Source organism: Zosterops lateralis (assembly GCF_965231275.1).
Source record: "Zosterops lateralis genome assembly, chromosome: 1".
In the NCBI taxonomy this organism is placed as follows: domain Eukaryota; kingdom Metazoa; phylum Chordata; class Aves; order Passeriformes; family Zosteropidae; genus Zosterops; species Zosterops lateralis.
This window is the reverse complement of record NC_139762.1, coordinates 36,158,577-36,177,768: the sequence shown is the minus strand read 5'-3', so window position 1 is coordinate 36,177,768 and position 19,192 is coordinate 36,158,577. Positions and strand designations below refer to the sequence as shown.

At 41.4% G+C, this 19,192-nt stretch overlaps 1 protein-coding gene across 1 annotated transcript in view; it reads right to left on the bottom strand.

Annotated features, from left to right (window-relative positions):
* The window catches only part of CHN2 (chimerin 2), a 158,779-nt gene that overhangs the window by 18,717 nt on the left and 120,870 nt on the right, over positions 1-19,192 (bottom strand). The window contains exon 7 of the mRNA XM_083880746.1: positions 5,006-5,083. Within this exon, the coding sequence (XP_083736872.1) occupies positions 5,006-5,083 (78 nt within the window). The remainder of the gene's footprint in view (positions 1-5,005; positions 5,084-19,192) is intronic.

Sequence of the window (19,192 nt, the reverse complement as noted above, 5' to 3'; positions counted from 1 at the left end):
GTTTTCTACCTCTCAGAAAAAAACATCTGTCTCTGTGAAATAAGACTTTGCAATAAAGTTTGAGATAGATATATTAATAGACATTTCTTTCTCATTTCATTTCATTTTATTTTGAAGAGTGGATAGGATGAATTTCAGACACAGCTTTTTGTGGGGGTAAATGGCTGTACACAACAGCTGATGACCTGAGTTTCAGTCATATGCACTATGTGACCTTCAATGGATATAAAACTACAGATAAAACTAATTATGCCTGCATCTTTATAATTTATAGACTAAAAGCCACCTAATTAGTAGGTCTGCACCTGCACTTAATTGTGGGTGAAAATCATCTGCTGTGGGAAGATAACTAGCTGTGTCTTCTGCTTTGCAGCAGTTTACAAAGACTAACCTTGTGAGAAGGGGTTGTAAGAGCTCAGCCAGGACTTTTAAAAATGCACCATTTCACAAATAAAGTCCATTGCAGTTGCTAGGATATTTGGGGCCTACTTGCTCACTTTGCATAAAGCTTATTTCAACTGATCTGGCTGAGGCTTATTTTGAAAATGGTAGCTGATTATTCCTTGATCTTTTCTGCCATTAATTGTAAAGTCATCAATGCTGACTGAGGGCTCCAATTGAGAAGTGCTGACAGCGCATCCTTCCCTTTTTCCATTCAGCTTGGTGGCCCTCAAAGTTTGAGTTCTCTTTATTCATTCACTTCAATTTTTCACGGATCCGCATTTTAGCTCAAATGGCAAGCCTCCAGCTGAAATACTCTGTGAAAAGCTAGTCTTGGTGGTTTCTGGCCAAATTGAAAAGGGGAAATTAAGTGTAAAAAGGGAGAACTTCAAAAGTTTCTAGATGAAGGTGCAAAAACTCCCTTAAGATGCAGTTTTGACTAAGTCTCTTATGGCTTGTCATTAATTTTAAGGAAATAACGGAGGAAGCCTGTTCTTAGGAGCACAACATTTTTGAATGGTAAATGGGAGTTTTGCCTTCAAGAGTGGCCTCATCTCTGTTTCACACAGGGAGAGGTAACAGCAAGTCTCAGATTTTTGAGATGGAGTTTTAGTTTTTGCCCCATCCTTTGTAACCACATCATTACAGACTGTTTGCATAGATTTTTGGAACCATGATCTGGAACTATTTATTGCTGGTTCCTACCCCATCCTGAAGTCTCAGTAGACCTCTCTCTGTGTACACACAGCATAGACTTGAGCTGCCTGAGCTACAGTTGACACATAATTCAAACTCTTAAAAGTAATTTACAGGGAACTATTTCTTAAAATAAGCCAGCTCCCTGACGTTTCAGACTATACACTGTACTTTTCTTGTTCAGTCTTTTATCTTCTTCCAATGAAAAGTTGCTTCTTACATTCACTGTCTCTTCTCTGCTGGACAATCTCACACAACACTACCCTGCGTGTCTCTTCTTGTTGCCTTCCTGTTCTCTTTGCCCTTTGCCCCCTCCCTCCCCCCCGGTGCCCTTGCTTTCAAATGGCAGCATTCCCCCTGCAGGTGCTACCTTATTCACTTCTAGTTTGTGTCTGAGTCATCTTCACAGAGGGGGAAACTGAGACCAAAGTTAAGGAACGCAGTACAGTGGCAAAACAAATAATGTCATGAGCAATACTGCAGAAATGAACAAAAACAATTGTCTTGAATTGAAATGCCTTTTTTTTTTTAATTGATGTTATACAGCGTTGTTTCTGAGACAATTTTGGTTTTATGTGACTGGGTCTGAAGACTTTTCTATTTGCTTTCCAAGAAAATAAGTTTTTTTTCAGACTTTTGCCTGAATACAGACACATTTAGACTCTTTTGTGGACTCCTGCTGATAATGAGCCATTTGCAAGGAAGAAAAGCTGACTCTGCTGTTATTTTTGTTTAAATGAATGCACATAATCTTCATGATGTCTGTAAAAAATGTCTCCCCCAAACCCTTTGTCTCCCAGAAGCAGTATTATCTGCAGTGCTTAACACAAGGGTAAAATTATCCCATAGCCCCCTTTCTCTCAGTAGATCTCCTGACTTGTCTGTAATCAGCTGCCTTTACTCCAGTAGCCTGCCTGCAGAAGCGATTTGCCCATGCTGTGGTGGCAAACAGGCACTGTATTGTGGTAAACGCACATTATTCAGATGTATTTGCCCACTCAGAGCAGCACAGATGCCCTCTCATGAATTCCTGGCCTAGAACAAGAAGTGTGGAGCATCCTCAAACTCCATGCTGCTGCCCTCAGACACGAGGTTGACCTCACCACCAGCTGGGACCCCACTGAAGCTGGCAGGTAAAGCACATCCAAAAGAGGCTGCTGGATCGGAACTGGAATGAGATGCAAGGGGACTTTGGGATCCAGTTAGGCTGACACCCACATAGCTAGAGAAATACCTCTGTGTTTTTATAACAGGGCTTCAGAGATTTATTCTCTTTGCTGAGTTATGGTATGTCTACACTGGCTTATGCAAAGTTGTCCCGCCAGACAGACGCCAGCTCCAAACCTAAATCCATGTGACTGCGTGTTGTGCTCAAGATGAACACAGCTTAACAAATCAGCCTGGATACTAAATCTTTTTTTGTCCACTTGCCTTGAGTGTCTTGAAATTTGGAAGAGAGGTTGAACGAGAAAGCATGGATGCCCAGAAGAGCATAAGCCTGGTGCCCTCATGCTCCAAACTTCAATGCTGCTTTTAAAATTTTTGTAGTAGCTTGGCAAGGATGGAGGGAGAGCCATCCTTGCTCTGAAATTGTGCCTTGTGACTATTTCTTCCTTTTGTAGTTAAGATTTTTGTAAGTAGTTCCTTCTCTCTTGCAGTAAGTAATTAAGTAAGATCTTTGCTATAAGACATACAAAAATCCCATCACCTTTGCTAGAAATGTGTCTTTTATTTTTTACCTCCTTCATGGGTAAAGGACAAAAGCTAAAGCGTGCCTGTTTGTTCAAGAAGAATTGCCTGTGACAAGATTATGAGGGACACTGTGACACAAAACCTTTATCCCTAGAAACTGAGATGAATGATATAATGCACATTGGTATTCACCTAAAAACAGGGAAGAAAACTTTTTGAATGTCTTCGAAATAGCATTGTCCTTCAGATAAACCCCACATCATCATAGCCTGAGTGCTGTCAAAAGCCATCAAGCATCTTGCCCCAAGATCCATAAAGCCATTCTTTTTTAAGTGTTTTCTTAAGCCTTTTATGCAATGAATATGGAATATATTAAAGGGATTAGCCTTGAGCTATGTTTTAAATTTAAATGTTCTGTTCTGAGTATGCTATCCACATTTCTTGTTCAACAACTGGACAAGCAACCGTATTTGCACAGTGAACATATTTGTCCCTTAAGCAAATGTAACACTTTTGATTGACCTTTCTGGACAATTATTTTTAAAATGTTTGTTCCCTAGGGTCTGTTATTGCCTTTACTAGGATAGAACAATTTTCTGCTGTCAACTCTTTGAATACATATCTATTTTAATCATGTGGATTTCCAGTTAAACTATGACTCTTTTGAAACAGAAAGGAACTGAAACTATACAACAGCTAGATTGTGCAAACGCAAAGTTAACTGGGCACAGGTCCAATTATAAATCAAAGCCAAAACAAGGGAAATTTTGAAGAGGAAAGAATGCATAGGTCAAAGTGGAAAGAAGTCTCAGTCATGAGAAAATATTTTCTAGTTAAACTAAAATAGTTTTGATATTAAAATGATAATGAGGGCAAAACTCAGAAAGAATGGAAGTTGGCTTAATCAAGCAAGAAAACACAGAGTGTTTTCCCTATTTCCTTCAATGCTGATCAGATGATAAATATTGACTTTTCTGTAGACTGGGTCAAGGAAGGGGAATGAGAAAAGGGATGCCATTATTTGCTTTGTTCACCAATATTAAATTATTGATTTGCCAACAACAGCAGAGGCACTGCAGAGATTAGCAGTGTCTGCACAGCAGAGTATGTAGAAAAATAAGAAGTGAAACTTTTTTGCTAAGTGAAATGATTTTGATCAGTGCTTCTCCTTTTTTGACAGGTCCTAGATGAATATCAGAAAATTCTTGTTCTGCTAATGAGTTGAACTATTCTGACAGTGACCCAGATCAGCACCCTCAAGGAGCATTAACTAAACTGATGTTTCAAAGCTGAGATACATTCCTTTCTTGTCTTGTTACTGCCTCTTATTCTCGATGCTCATCCCGATAAGCATCAAAACACAATCTGAAGGCATTAGCTACAGTAACTGGCTGGCATGCTCTGAGACCAGCACAGTCCTTTTTGCAAAACATTTTAATACAAGCTGCCTGGAAGGTCCGTTTCTAAAGCTGAGTCACTTCCCTGCTGCAGTCTGCCAGAGACAGCACTCGGGAAAAAAAATTCCTAACAATCTGATTTTGTACGTATAGACAGCAGAGACATGATCCATTTAAATGTCCCCGTGTTTGCCCAGTGATTTGTTTTAGTTTGACAAGCAAACACAAGCTCAGATCCTATAGCTCAGTGGGACTCCAAGAACATTTCCTTAGCATACGGTGGGGGAACAAAAGCGGGGAGACAATACACACCACTGTGCTCTGCTTTATTGTTAGAAGCACCCGAGCTCTCTCAACTTCTTCTGAAATCAGAAATGATCCAAAATGTTTGCTGGTAAAATCCTACTGGCTTCTGATAACAGTTAGATTTTGAAAAGGGGCCTTTTTCTTATTTAAAAGTATATACACTTACGATAAAGACAATAAATATGAAGTACTTTGTTTCTGAATAAAAAAAGAAAACCAAATCTGTGAAGAAGAAATTGTCAGTCAAGTAGTTCAGTGAGGAGGAAAATCATCATTTGGATGAAATGCCTATGTAACAGCATACTAAGAAATCAGTTAATGGAACTAAACATAGGAAGAAAAATTAATTTTTCAATGCTCTTCTTAGAGCTAGTATAAATAGGTGCATGCAAACCTCACCTCAATAAAAAATAAAATGTGAAGCATCTCAACATAATTTCTTTTAGCTGAAAATAATAGCGAGCTTTGCTTACCTTAAAATTGTGTGCTTTTTCATAGTTGAAGTGGTTGTCGTTCTGAGTTAAGGCTGCTCTTCTGACCAAGGAGGTGATCTGTGAATAGGCAAAGAGTTTCAGAGGTTGCCACAAAAGTGCCCCCTTGACTCCCACCTTCACCCCCAGGGCCACAGCCAGGAGCTCTTGGCGCTTCCTTCTTTGCTTCGACTTGTGAACAACAGCACAGTTTTTCTCATTTTCCAGCCACAGGTCCTCTGAGAACATAGCGCTGGGATCCCAAATCTTTTCCCTGTCTTCCTCGGCGCCGGGGAGCCTGACTGTAGTCAGCACGGTACAGTTTGTCCAACTGCTTCTGATGTTAGACAGCAGATTTGAAGCAGCTGCAGCCCATTCTGCCGAGACCTCTGGCATGTGACTTGAATGGGCCGTCTTGTGGGACGGAAGGAGCTTCTGCATCTGAATAAGTAACGGCCTGTGCCGTGCAGTTTCTTGAGGCAGATGTGTGCCTCGAACAATAGCCCGAATTCACACACTGAGCAGCCTCCCCCACTGTGCTCCCCGAGCGGGGGTCTCCAGATAGGTGCTGCCGAAATACGGGCTGGGGGGCACACAGCTTTACAGCTTCACCCCCAGAGGCACTTCCAGGGACAGAGCTCTTCAACTCTGCAGTGTGTTAAAAAATGAACAAACTAAAAACAAAAAGCCCCTGGAAAGCCCACACAACCGAATCCGATGCTGCATCCAATTACACTCAGACTCGGAGACTTACCAGCCAGCAGTCTGCATGCCAGCAGATTAAGTCCTTAAAACCATGATGATTGTTTAATCTTACAGGGCAAAAAAATCTTTCTCTCTCTCCCTCTCTCTTTTTTTTTTTTTTTTTTTTTTTCTTTTCCCCATTTTCTTTTCAAATCCTGTACAAAGGGAAAAAATCCAGCAGCACTCCAAGCATTAACAGCACTTTTATGTCATGGTTTAAAGTAAGCATTTTGTCAGTGTGGACTTGGGAGCACTGAGGTAGCTCACTGCCAGGGACTAGGGGGATGGAAGCCCTGGAGCCCTATGAAGGGCTCGAATGAAGTCAGTGGGGGAGCTTCACATGGCTGCAGGAGGCCCATATGCACAGCCCTGGTTGCGGAAAAGGGTCTTCAGGGTGGCAAGAGTGGTTGTCTTTTGCTCTGGTTACCTGCATCTATAGATTTTGAGGGGAACTGTTTTCTGGTTAAAGCCCAGGGGCAGGAGATATTGAGAACCTGACCAGTAGCAGTTTTCAGTGTTACTCTGGACATGTGATCCACAGGCAGGACACAGAGGTCTGATACTGAGCATTCGCTAAGAAACACATTCAGTGTCCCCCTCCCCACCAGTTTCCTTCCCTCCAGCTCCCCTCTTCTACTACTTTACTAAGTATTCCAATCTCCCATCCCTAAGAGGAGGACAGGAGTTACCTGCTCAGCAGAGCATTGAGAGATTTAAGTTTAAAGATGTGCCTAATGCTCAAAGTGCTGCAACAGAGCAGAGTGGGGAGTTGCAAGTGCTACTGGGAAAACTGCCTATTTGAACTGGAGATACTAAAGACCACATCAGCCTTTTACAGTCTGCTCCTCTTCAACTAACCCAGAAAATATGTGGAATTTAATTCACTAATATTAACTTGTGAAGCTGATCTTGCATCTATTTTTTTCAGTCTGCTTTTACCTCAGGTTGAAAAGTCAGAAGATTCATCTAATTCACTTACTAACCACTCCACCACACAGACTGCCTGTGTTTAGCAAAAGTGATGCTCTGCTGACTTGAAAGCCCATGGGGACAGATGGTTGTCCGTCAGTGACATCAGGCTGTGCAATTTCAGAGAGTACCCTAATTAGGGTTTTCAAGAGGTTGTGCAACCTGCAAAATCAGCTTCTCAGTCATAAAAGGATGCACTTACATCCATGTATAGCACACTCAATTCCTTTCTTTTTCAGGTAACTCACAACACCACTTTTTACACACTCCCATACTTCAAAGCTTCTGCTCCCCAGAAGGGAGGACTTCCACACAAACCCTCTGCTCCCTGAGCAGTTGCTGCCCATTCAGCCTTTCCCTGGGGCTTGGCACTGTTATCTGACCACTGGTGACAACTGGCTGTGGTGCATGCACGAACATTGCTGTGCCCGCAGGAAATCTCTGCTGCTCTTCCATATGTCCTCTTGTAATGAGTCCCAGTTTCTGCTAGCTCGGGACCTTTATCTGCTTTCCAGCAGATAAGACAGACTATAGCTGCCCAGCTCCTTCTTCTTGTGTTTCAAGAGGTAAAAAGTACTGCTTTTTGCCAGCAGCAATGGCATCAGTTTGGGCCATCACAAATGAAACCTTGGAGTCACTCAAATTTCTTATCACATTCCAGTTTCCTTCCTCAACACCATTTAAAATGCATTTATATTTATCAGAAAAAAACCCCCCCAAACTAGCTCTGGGTTGTCAGACACCTTTGAAACTACAGAACCTAAATCCCCCACATATAAATAAGCTACTTTTTCTCTAACTTCCAGCATAACACATCCAAAGTCAGAGAGAGGTCGGTTTCCTAATAATGCTCTAATATTTGCATTTATGTCACTAAACTGATAAAAATCCCATTATATAACCAATATTTTTTACATAACATGGCAGATTTGATACTCAAGTGACAGGCTTATGATGATACATCTTGGAATTTCAATTTATTAAACTATTTTTGGAATATCACAGTGTCATCCTGGGATCAGACATACAGACGTATTTAATGGAAACTCTGAGTGCTCGCACAGAAGCATTAAACTTAATAGGTTTGGGGAAGAAAACTCAGCCAAACCAGCTCATATGACTAAGGCAGAGCAGAATTTACTGTTTATCATATATGAATTTTATTTATCCCCTGGGTATCTGCCTTGCTTGGGCCTGTTTAGACAGTTGTTCAGGGGGATTCGTGCAGACACAGGATGTGCACAGAAGGCCAGCAGTGAGTGAATCCTCTGGAGGAGCTTTATCAAAGCCGCAACAAATTTGGTGTCTAAATGGTGCTACAAACCTCAGACAAGCTGAACCACATTCACAACCACTTCCTTCTCTAAATACAATGCAAACTTCAGCAATGACAAATTCTCAGCTGCAATCAGTTCCTGATACCACAGGCTCAACCCAGTGCTCTTCTTTTATCTGCTTTCTTTTTCCTAATACAAAATTGGCTGCACATGGTGTCAACTCATTCAAAGAGCATCTCTCGATCAACTTAGCCTGCAGCTAAAGAGGAGAAGGCCAGTGGCTAAGAATATTATTGCTGGTTGTCACTGAGTGTAAAGCTATGATGGCTGGAAGGTGAATATGGATTATCTGTGTTTTCAGATCACAGAATTTCTGCCTAACATAGTCTCTTTGTAAAACAGATGTGCTGTATGGGAAATTGGGCATTTAGAGACTAATAAATGTCACTGAACCCAAATGAAAAAATTAAGGGGCGGAGCAGGGGGGAAGAGGGTGACAACTGAGCTGTTGCGCCATTTCCAGCGCGCCTCCGCAGCGTGAGCTGAACCACACCATTGTCTCTGCCCTCAAAGACTGGCGTCTTGTTTGCTAACAAAGGCCTCAGGCACAGGAAAGAACAAATTGCAGTATGAAAAGCTTTTGGTTTTGGACATGTGGTATTATTTCTCTTGCAGAAGTGTGGGCAGCACAGAGGACTTGCTGGAAGCAAGTGGTGGGGGAACTCTGCATGCTGCCTTGCCTTGACTGTCCCAGCTCCAACATAGTGGGAAGAGATGCTGTGGGAGTGGTGGCTCCTTTCCCCGAGCTGCCACCATGCCTGACTGTGGCTGGGGAGATCAGACAGCACATCTTTGGCTTGCTCTCTGCCTGCTGCAGGATACAGCTGTCAAGGGGGAAAGAAGAGGACGGGCATGTCTCTTTGGACGACACCACAAGTGAAAAGGAGATTGTTCCATGATGAGGAACTGTGACAAATCCATGACTGATCTCTAACTAAATACACTTAACTCTGCACATAGATACAGTCATAGGTCAAAGAGAGGCCTGTTTCCTTGCAGGCACGGCACACTGGGTTATCTGCCAGACAGATTATGTTTGCTCAATCGCAAACACGTGGTGGAGATGACACACGGAGCAGGAATCTTGCAGCTATTGGGTTTTTCCTGGTTTTCTCCCACGGAGCTCTTTCCACGACGCACTCAGAACACGTCAAAGAAGCCATCTCTTAGCAAGACACAGGGCACAGAGGGGAAATGGTGCTGAAGGCCAGTCAGCCAAAGGCCTCTGTCATACCAGAGTCCCACCAGTCTGTGCCTCCCACTGCCACAGCACTGTGAGCTGCCATTAAAAGGCTTCTGTGCTGCTGAAACAGTGGGAGGAAACAAGCTCTAAGCAGAAAACATGCTGAACACAAAGCCAAGCACAATGCATGAAGAGTGGTATTTGCCAACCTGATCTTGAAAAACCCACTTTCCTAAGAAACCCTCTCTCCTGCAGGAAGGCTCTCAGTGTCAATTAGGTGAGCAGAGGTTGCAGAGCTGAGCAGGGCCAGGAAGATCCACAACATGTGGCTAGGGGAGAAATCGGATTGCACAGCTACTGGGCTGCTGCTGCTCTCTGGTTTGCCTCTTCCCCACCCCAAACATAACAGTCTCTTGCTTCCAGCAGAAAACTTCCTTTCAAAGTGAATTGTCATTCAGTAAACTGGACACTGTTAATAAAAAAAACAAAACCAAAACACTGGGGTCCTTTTTTTTAAGGATTAAGGTTTATCTATAGTTTTGCTTTTTACTACTTGGAATTTCAATTTTCTTTTTTTTTAAATAACCACAGTACCTCTGAAAATTATGACTAAGCAGCTGTCAACAACATGCATAAATGTTTAGGCAGCAGACTATCTACACTGGGCTCCTGTTCTGGAGAGCATTGCTGCACTTCCATCACCATCATTCACACTCATCTTTTGCAGATAATCCATAGCAAAATAACTCTTGGTTTACAAAAACTTCCCAAGTACACACTCTGATGTTAAAGTTATTAAAATCATAATATTTACATCTCTCCTAAATCAATGTGGTTTATTAGCATCTCAGCAAACAGCTGTCACTTATATGCACTAATTTCTGACCATGCATGTATTCAGTCCATCCCTCCACAGATAAAAAATGTAATTTACCTATAGCAAATAGAAATATAAGCTCCCTTAAACTTCGGATCCCCTTTCTAAATCCTCCTCGAACGGATTTTTCTGTATGCATCATGATCATTTTTCTCAAACCAATGTAGTAAACCAAACAATACAACAGCCAAAGGTGAAATAGTGTATAATCGGGAAGGCAGTAGTGAGACTATTATTAAAACTAATAGTTGCTGTAAGCCTCTTATGGTGTATTAATATACTAAACTATTGTCTATTTTGGAACAACAACTGGAGATCACATTAAGTGGTATGCAATTACATAGTCATCTTCAATTAAAAAATAGTGAATGGATTAAAAGATTTTGTCAGGCACTTCTATCACTTAATGCATTAATTTGTGTATTTCCCATCCACCTTTGTATTCAATATTTCTGAAACAGTATTTTGATTTCTTATTTTTGACAACTGTAATAAATAGGCATTATGTTAGAAATACAATGTCAGTATCATGGAGGAAATAGTGCAGAAATGAGGAAAGAATCTAGGCACAGTATGAACTACTACAGCAATTCCCTCAAATAACCCTGTAGAGATTAACATGGTAACAGCAGGTCTAGCCTATTTATTGTCTCAACTTCCTTTCCTCCCACTCTCTCCTTTATCCTTCCCAATCCATCTCCATACTTGTCAAGGTTATTAATGACGTTTTCCCGGCCAAGTTCATGATCCTCTCCTCTGTGCTTAATATTCATCACCGAAATTGTAGCAGAGGGACAAAAGAGAAGCGGCATGAGGACTCAGTGGGGCAGATGAGAGCAGCACCGCACACCACGGCCACTGCTGTTGCTGTAGTGGAAAGGGAACGCCAGATCCCCATGGAACACCAGTCCCCACAGGGCTGCCGGAAGCTGCTTCATCTGCAAATAGGGCTTGCTCAGGGAAACCGTACTGGATTGATTTCTGAGTTACCTCTTGTTCTCTCTGGGGATGCAACACATGTAACTGACTGAATTTGGCTGACTGCAGTGTCATCAATGAGTATTGTTATCATACGTATAGATCAATGTGTATCCATGATAACATCTGGCCTCTAGGCAAATGAAAATTCAAGCATGATATTTATCCTGATATTTGCAAAATATTGGCAGTGATCCTGTAATTCTGTCAATGATGATGGTATTTTTTTGACAACAGAACTAACACAGTATTTTTCCAACAAATAGACATTTAAGAAGAGGATGGATGGATGGATGGATGGATGGATGGATGGATGGATGGATGGATGTAGCAGGTGTCTAATCTAAAACAGTAACATGTTCTTGTTTTACAAACAAAGGAGAAAAACAGAAACCTCCAGACAGTGGTTCATATTCTTCTATGAGAGGTCAAGGCTAAAATGGATGAACTTGAATTGCCTTCTTGCAGGTCATTCATGGATCATATAGGAAAACTCAATGGCTCTGGTAGAAACAGATAACTTTACCATATGATCTTCAAAATTATGTAAAATCAATGTCTCTCTGTACTATTTTCTGTATCTATTCTTCTGTGAGCTATTCAATTTTAGAATAAATTAAGTAAGGAATAATTTATTTTATCAGCCTCAACCATATCTATAAGTAATTATAAATTAACAACTGTACTTTGTTCTGGTTATCAATACTCCCCATACTTCAGACTGGCTAAGACCCATGCTCTGGAAACATGTAATATCCCGGTTACTACATCATTTGTTACACAGCTGCATGCAACTTTATAGGTTTATCTGGGCTCATTGAACAAACTTTTTCAAGAATTGTAACTACAGAAGGAAGAGTCTATACTAATACAGATTTCTCACACTGACTATGTAGGTAGCCAATATTTTGACATCTTACCCACAGAGGAAATAGCCTAACAACATAATGAACCTAATATGACATACAATGGTTTCAGTGAGTTAAGGAGGAAGTGACTCATGCTGTCTGCAATATATGGGACTATTAGTCAAGAGACAGAGATTTAAAAAAATAACCTAAACATTACAGTTTTTATCCAGATCCCCAGTGGATGTTGGCTCAGCACCATGTAAGCTATACGCCCATATAACCTGCTCATATTTTCACATTCTCACTATGAAGTTCTTGCTTTCCAAAGAAACATTACTTTGTCTAGGAAAGCCAGCTTGCCATTGATTAAAACCGTTGTTGCTCTGCAAGGAGACTGTAGAGCTTGAACCAGAGCCAAACCCACTGGGCTGCCACAAAGAAGTAGAGAAGTTAATGCTCTTACTTCCCTGTCTGGGAAGAGGCAGAGAGGCAAGAACGTCCCTTCTGAGAAAGACAACTCCTGTGAATGTGGTGCAGTACCCTTGAAAGGATGTGCTGAGCAGAAAAGGTAAAGATAGCAAAAGGTCTGGAGATGCCACAGGCAATAGCAGACCTGCCCTTGGGGCCTCTAGGCTTGCTCATGTGGGCTTGTCATTAACCATAACTGCTTAATGGAGGTAGTTGGATGTCATGCTCAAACACAGGGTTAGACTGAGGACTATGTTTTGTGAGACTGCATTAAGTCTGTGTATTATCAGCTTTTCAATAAATTCCAGAGCTACACAGATACTGTGTTGTACAGTGGGCAAAAGGCTTGGATATTTGACCTTATGCCTCATTATACTCCCAAATGTGTGCACAGCACCCTACACAAACACCTACATCCTTACTTTTGGGATAATTTTCATTTCTCTGTCTCAAACACTACTACACCCTACAGCCAGGTGTTACCCCAAAGAAACACAGTTACTGTCTATCTTCTCCATACACAGTGAAACCTAACTCAACAAAAATAAACACAATACAAAAAAAAAAAAAAAAAAAAAAAAAAAAAAAAAAAAAAAAAAAAAAGCTAGAAAGTTCTTCTTCTGTTTCTCACTTTGACTTCTGATACTATATGTTAGTGACAGTAAACTTCTTCTGGACCGTGACTAACTCAGCCTTGCAGCACACGCTCTGGACTGAAACTTATAGGCTGCAGTCAGAGTGCCTGTTCATACAGAGAATAAAAAATCTGTCCCTCCTGGGATTATGATAAAATGTGGAGAAAAGCAGGCTTCATGAAAGTTTCCCAGAAACAACAGTAGGACAGCAATGGTATTTATGTCCGGAGCCACTAACCGCCCAGCAGAGCCAGCAGATCTCTGGAGGAGTTGCCAGAATGTAAACTATGCTGTGGCAGACTCAGGAACCAACAGCAGCTCCCCAGGTTTTGCCCTAGCTTAAGACAGCTTAAAACAAGAGACTTTATTGTGGGTTAATAGAGATTTATGCAGCCTGGAAGGGAACAAACAATTTGTGAACCAGTGATTCATGAACTAGTGATCATATTGTCTAAAACACTGGCAATCTGTAAAATTCTTCCTGGACAGTAACAGTTCAGGAACGGATTCTCAATGGTGTGATGCTCTGTTCATTTAGCACTTCCAGGGAGATGAGAATGATAAACAATTGTAGAAAGGACAGTGCCAACATCAGCATCAAGTGGAAAACAGGATTTTTCTCAAGTTTTGGCAGTTTCTTAGTGGTGTGAAGGAACTCTAAAGCTTCAGTCTCAAACTTAATTTGCATGACTGAATTACACTTCTGCTCAGCAGTCATGGCACCTTCACATAAACTACACAGTACAATGACCTAGAAATGTAGTCATGTGTTTTCCATCATTAGTAATATTTCTGTCCCCTTTTACTGCAGCATCTTGTGACTTTTCCCCATAAAACAAGCATAAACTCTCTAGACTATGTAAGGTGAAAGGACTTATTCATGCCATTTAAGAAACAAAGTAGGCAATTAGCAAATAAGAACATGGCATGCTTTCAGGTTGAAAGAATACTTTTTAACAAGCCTGAACCAACAGCCCTTAACCAGAAAAAAAAAAGGAGAAATGCTAGTTTTGTATAAAAGCTGTGCTTTATGACTGTGGACTTTCATTTCAGTATCCTTTACAAACTGCATTGCAAAAAAACCAAAGAGGGCAATAGGGAACCATTTTCCACCATGCACATGTGAAACTGAGGCATGGAGGAGCTCACTGGTTCTGATGATGGCCAATCCATGGCTCTCTGACAGCTTGTCTGAGCTCACTTGCATGTCCATGGATGTCCCAGGACACATTCCCCCAAGACAGGCGCATACAGTGTTTACAGCTTACCTGTTTGTGAAATATGTGCTTCCCATCACCTTTAAGGAATGTCATTAACCCTGGTAGTGATAGACAGTGTCAAATCCCAGGCTGTCATCCCAAAAGAAGTGGTAAGGCTATATGGTCCCTGGTACATCTCTGACTTTGAAATATATGTTTTCTTAGAAACAGGGAAGGAATTCATGCAGAAAAAAGTGATGTGGGATTAAAGAAAAGATAAAAGGCTCTGAACTCAGCCAGGTTCACTTACCTATTGCATTATACACCTGGACTTTACCCCAGGAATGTGATACATTCCCCCTTGTTATGTAAGAAAGATTCCTATAGCTTACACTTGTATCAGTTTCTGTTCTGAAATGGACCCAGCACAGAAGAAAAGAGTTGGGACAGGACTGGCACCATGTATGGCAAAGTAGAAGACATCTGCAGGAATGGGCAATTTCATTCTATGGGATATGTACCCTCCTCCAGCTCCTTCCAGCTCACCTTGCAGAAAAAGCTGCTCAAAGCATAACCAACTTCTCATAAATGAGGTTTTGAGAACCTTGGCCCTCATTCAGCTCCCCTTTTCCCCACAAAGCAGCAAGGGAACTCCTGTATGCTGCAGATTGCACGTGAAAAGCACGATTCACTGTGCTTTTAGAAGGGCATGTTACAGGATACACAAACCACTTGAGACGACACTCTTTGAACTTGCATAAAGTACCAGAATGTATCCAAGCTGTTTTATTTTCTCTTCAAAATAATTGTTTTGTGTCATATCTGCCTTGCCCTCTGCTTGAAGCTGGCTTTGTTACTCCTTTACTCCATAAGTAGTGGCACAACTATCCTTGAAAACACACAGGCATTCCCATGGCCACTAGAGAAATGCTCAGACAAAGGCTGACCCCACTTCTCTGCTAGTGAATGAACACACAAAGGCTGTATGATCCTAGCTTTATTTTTCTGTACAGGTGTCATTTGACCCTGATAGCCTTAAAACCCCCTTTGACCTGCAGCCTGCTGCCCTCTGGTATGAAGCAGAGGCTTTTGTTCCTGATGGCACACTGTGCACAGCTGCTTCCATCATTGTCTGGAGAGGGACAGATGGCTGATCTCAGCACAAAAAAAGAGATTAAAAAAAATGGAGGGAATGACATCAGTCCTCAGCTTGTGATTTAATTCATGGGACCTGTGGGGCTACCAGTGACATGGACTAACATTGCAGTTGACTTGGCCCACAGACAGGAAGAAGTTTGCATTTTCCAGAGTAAAAGACTTTTTTTTTTTTTTTAATATACAGTTGCCAACACTCCGATACTTTTATTCTTTAACAGTTTTTAGTTAATCTGAATATATACTATCAGCAGCAGCCTTAGAAAGTTCTCTGAAAGCAAAACTGATACTGTACTCTAGTTCTATCTATGGCTGTGGTTCAAGTGCAGTGACTTGGTTTAAAGCTTATTTATTTTGTTTCTCTTGTGATGAGGCATTCATAAGATGTAGCTGGGGTAAGATGTAGCTGGGAGCTGGGGAAACATAACGCAGAGTAAATGATTTTCATTATTAGGTCCAATCCTGCTATAACACTCGGTAGGTAAAAGATTTTATCCCTATCTCATAGACCCATTAAAGTCAGTTGAAGAGAACAAAATAAAAAAAAGGCACAGAGTGGTAGTTCTGGAAGTAGTGAGCTCTGTTGCCACGTTTCTGCTTTGAATTCAGCTCCAGATCTATGAAATCACCAAATTCTTCTTTTTGTGATTACCAGGCACCAAAGGTATTTATCTGAATTTATTATCTTAAGCACATTACTTGATTTGAGACATGGGAATTTGGCCTCACTCTCTGTGGAACTTGGTGACATCATGCACCCATTTTTCTCCAGACCAGATATTTTTGCTTTGCAACAGATGCCTCACTGAAGACACTTGTCAAAGTGGCCGCGTTAGCTGCTACCACACTGTTTATGTTACTGGCAGGCACTACATGTGCAAGAATGCTGCCACATGAAGGTGAAGCCATTCCACAAAGAATATAAAAAATAAAATGCTCCTTCCAGGCTTAGGGGTGGGGGGGTGGGGAGGTGGGGGCGTTTTTGTTTTTCCCTGAAAGGAAAGAAAGGAGACAATTTCTTCTCTCCTTGAGTGTCTGGGAACATCAGAGATGCACTCCTCCATGCAGCCTGAGCTGGGACTGGGACCCATCACCTGACAGTGCCCTGGCACAGCTCCTGCTTCAGTCCCGGAAACTGGCTCAGGCCTGAGGATGGTTTTACTCAGTGCTGACCAGCATTTGTGGGAGCCATCACTGTCTGTTTGTGGTTCTGCCCAAAGAACCAAGTAAAGCCTTTCTTTGCATGTAACCTCCCAGAGTCAGGTTCAGGTTACTCCCTTGGGCACAGCTGTACAAACCAGCTCTGTCTGAGAGACTCCTGCAGCAAAGCTGTGGCTTTCAGTATGTTTGCACAGCAGTGGCCAGAGGGTAGGGGTGCAGAAAAGCATGATGCTGATGAGACAGGAGATGTAACAGCTCCCATCCAAACACACTCTGAGTTTTACTGTCTCAGCAATGCTAATGGCAACACCAGCATAGAGGGGAAGGCCTCGAACCAACTATATGTTACACACCTTCCACTGTCATTAATTCAGAGTAGATGGTATTCAGCAAATCATAGAGTTAGACCACAGGTGATGACTAAGAAGTGTGATGATTCATTTGCTTCATAAAGTATTATCATGTTTTATTTGCTAATCTGAAGAGTAGAACATCTTATCAGACACTATGCTTGAACCCAGGGATGAATTTTTCAGGGAAACAGTTTGTGTTGCAGAACATGTGACTCATCAGACCAGGGACTTTGCACAGGGAAGTTCTGACCAAGAGCCAAATAATTTATTTTTTTTAATGTGGAAATACTTGGTTTAAAGTATTTTAAAAAACAATTTTTATTTCCAGTTTGAAATCTTTTGCTAAAAACAGTTAATAAAACATTAAAAGTAGTTGGAACAGTTTCAGTCAATTGAACTTAAATATTTTTCTGCTTTTATCCTGCCTCCTCAGTGCTTGGTCATAAAAAGTTGAATTTTACTTTTATCACAAATCAGACAGAAGTAAAAACAAAAGAGAAGAAAATATCCATTACTGTTACAAACCCTCCCCTACATGCTTTTATAAAATGTTAGTTTCAAAGGTGATCTTCTAATGACAACTGCCAAGCAAGTTGCATTTCCCTGTATGAGAGCAATACAGAGACACAAAGGCTTTACATTAATTTTCTTTCTGTTAATCAGTTGTTCCCCTGGGCTCTTTTAATCTGCAGCGACAGCCTCAGTACCACTGAGAATGCCTTTTCTGCTATTAAAACAAAAGGCACATATCTAAACACTTTATAATTTCAAGCAGAAAAGCATCTCATTCTCCTAGTTGAAGAAAGCAGTAACAAAAGACTCATGTCCTAGAAGACTGATGTGACTCATGGCCATCTTCTGCTTTCACTTTTGCTCTCTGGGGACTTCCAACTGAAAGACAGACTTAACCCAGCCAGCAAGGTAAGAGGCCACACCACCACCATGCCCCTGTGAAGGCTGAGGCATGAGAAGCGCTCCTGAAGAAATGCCTTGGAAAGGCTGTCACCTGTTTGCAAAGTATCACACTTCAGTCCCTGTGGAGGGGCCAGGCACATTTAATATATAAGGCATTAATGAAGAATTTACTCAGTCAGGACCAGAAAACGCAGCATTATAAACCTGGATTTTACAAAAAACAGACAAAAACCTCCCAGAGCGCAAGACAATTGACTTCAGACTTCACTGCACTGAGACAAAACCATAGCTCCATGAACATCCTTTTGGGTAGTATGTTTTCACACCACACAAATTGCCTCCATTTACATTACATCAATTTCCAAATTGGATTTTTTTTTTAAAATTTCCACATTAAAAATAACAGCTTGTTGGTTCTACATTTGAAAAATAAGCTGAGCACTTTATTGTTCATTCCAACAAACTAAGTTAATTTATCACTTAAATGCATTTTCACTTCATTTTTAAGCCATTTAATCTTTCAGAAGTTTAACAAGGTGGTTTACTATTGCTGTAATACAGGGAGATTTCATTACATGACCTGCCATCTTCTATCAACATCATTATGATTGCATGCTGCCCTTGTTTTATTTTAATTTATAGCAATTTTTTTGTTGTTGCCAACATGGGCTCTTAGCAATGTCACAGACTGGCATGGAAAGCAAGCCAGTTGCTTCCATTTTCCCTGTGGTCAATGTTTCATTTTCATCTCAGTTTCACAGTCATCAGTGCTGCATGGTACTTGCAGGGCATCAAACCTGATGTGTAGAATGAGTTCTTCAGTTGGGCTTTTTTTATGCTTTCTTACTTATCTTCTTCATTAATTTCAGCAGTGGCAAAATGTTGGGAAGAGAAAGGTTCCCTCTACAGGCAACAATTCACAAATCACCTCAAGCTTTATAGGTTTAAGTCTTTTAAGTATTAACATGCTAAATTTGTAAACCAACAGGCAAAACGTGCCTTAGAACATGTGTGTACCACTTGCTCTGCAATCACAAGCCACTGCAGAGGCTCTTGCTCCAACACAGGTTTCTGGCTTGGCTTTTAGGAACAAGCAGCTGGTAACAGCAATGGGGCAGACTATGGTGCCAATTAATGTTTATAGAGGGAACTGCTGCAACAGCCAGGTTGTTGCAAGGCAGACAAGTAAATGGCATTACTAGATACCACTGCCTAGGAGTGCTGAAGAGGAGCAGGGGGTGCAGCAATACCTCAGCTGCAGGCTACATTATCACACCACAGACAAGCCTTCAGACTTGAAGGATCTGTGACCCTCAAGAGACTTCCAGGTGGCTTCACCACATCACCCAGATTCAGCTCCAAGTT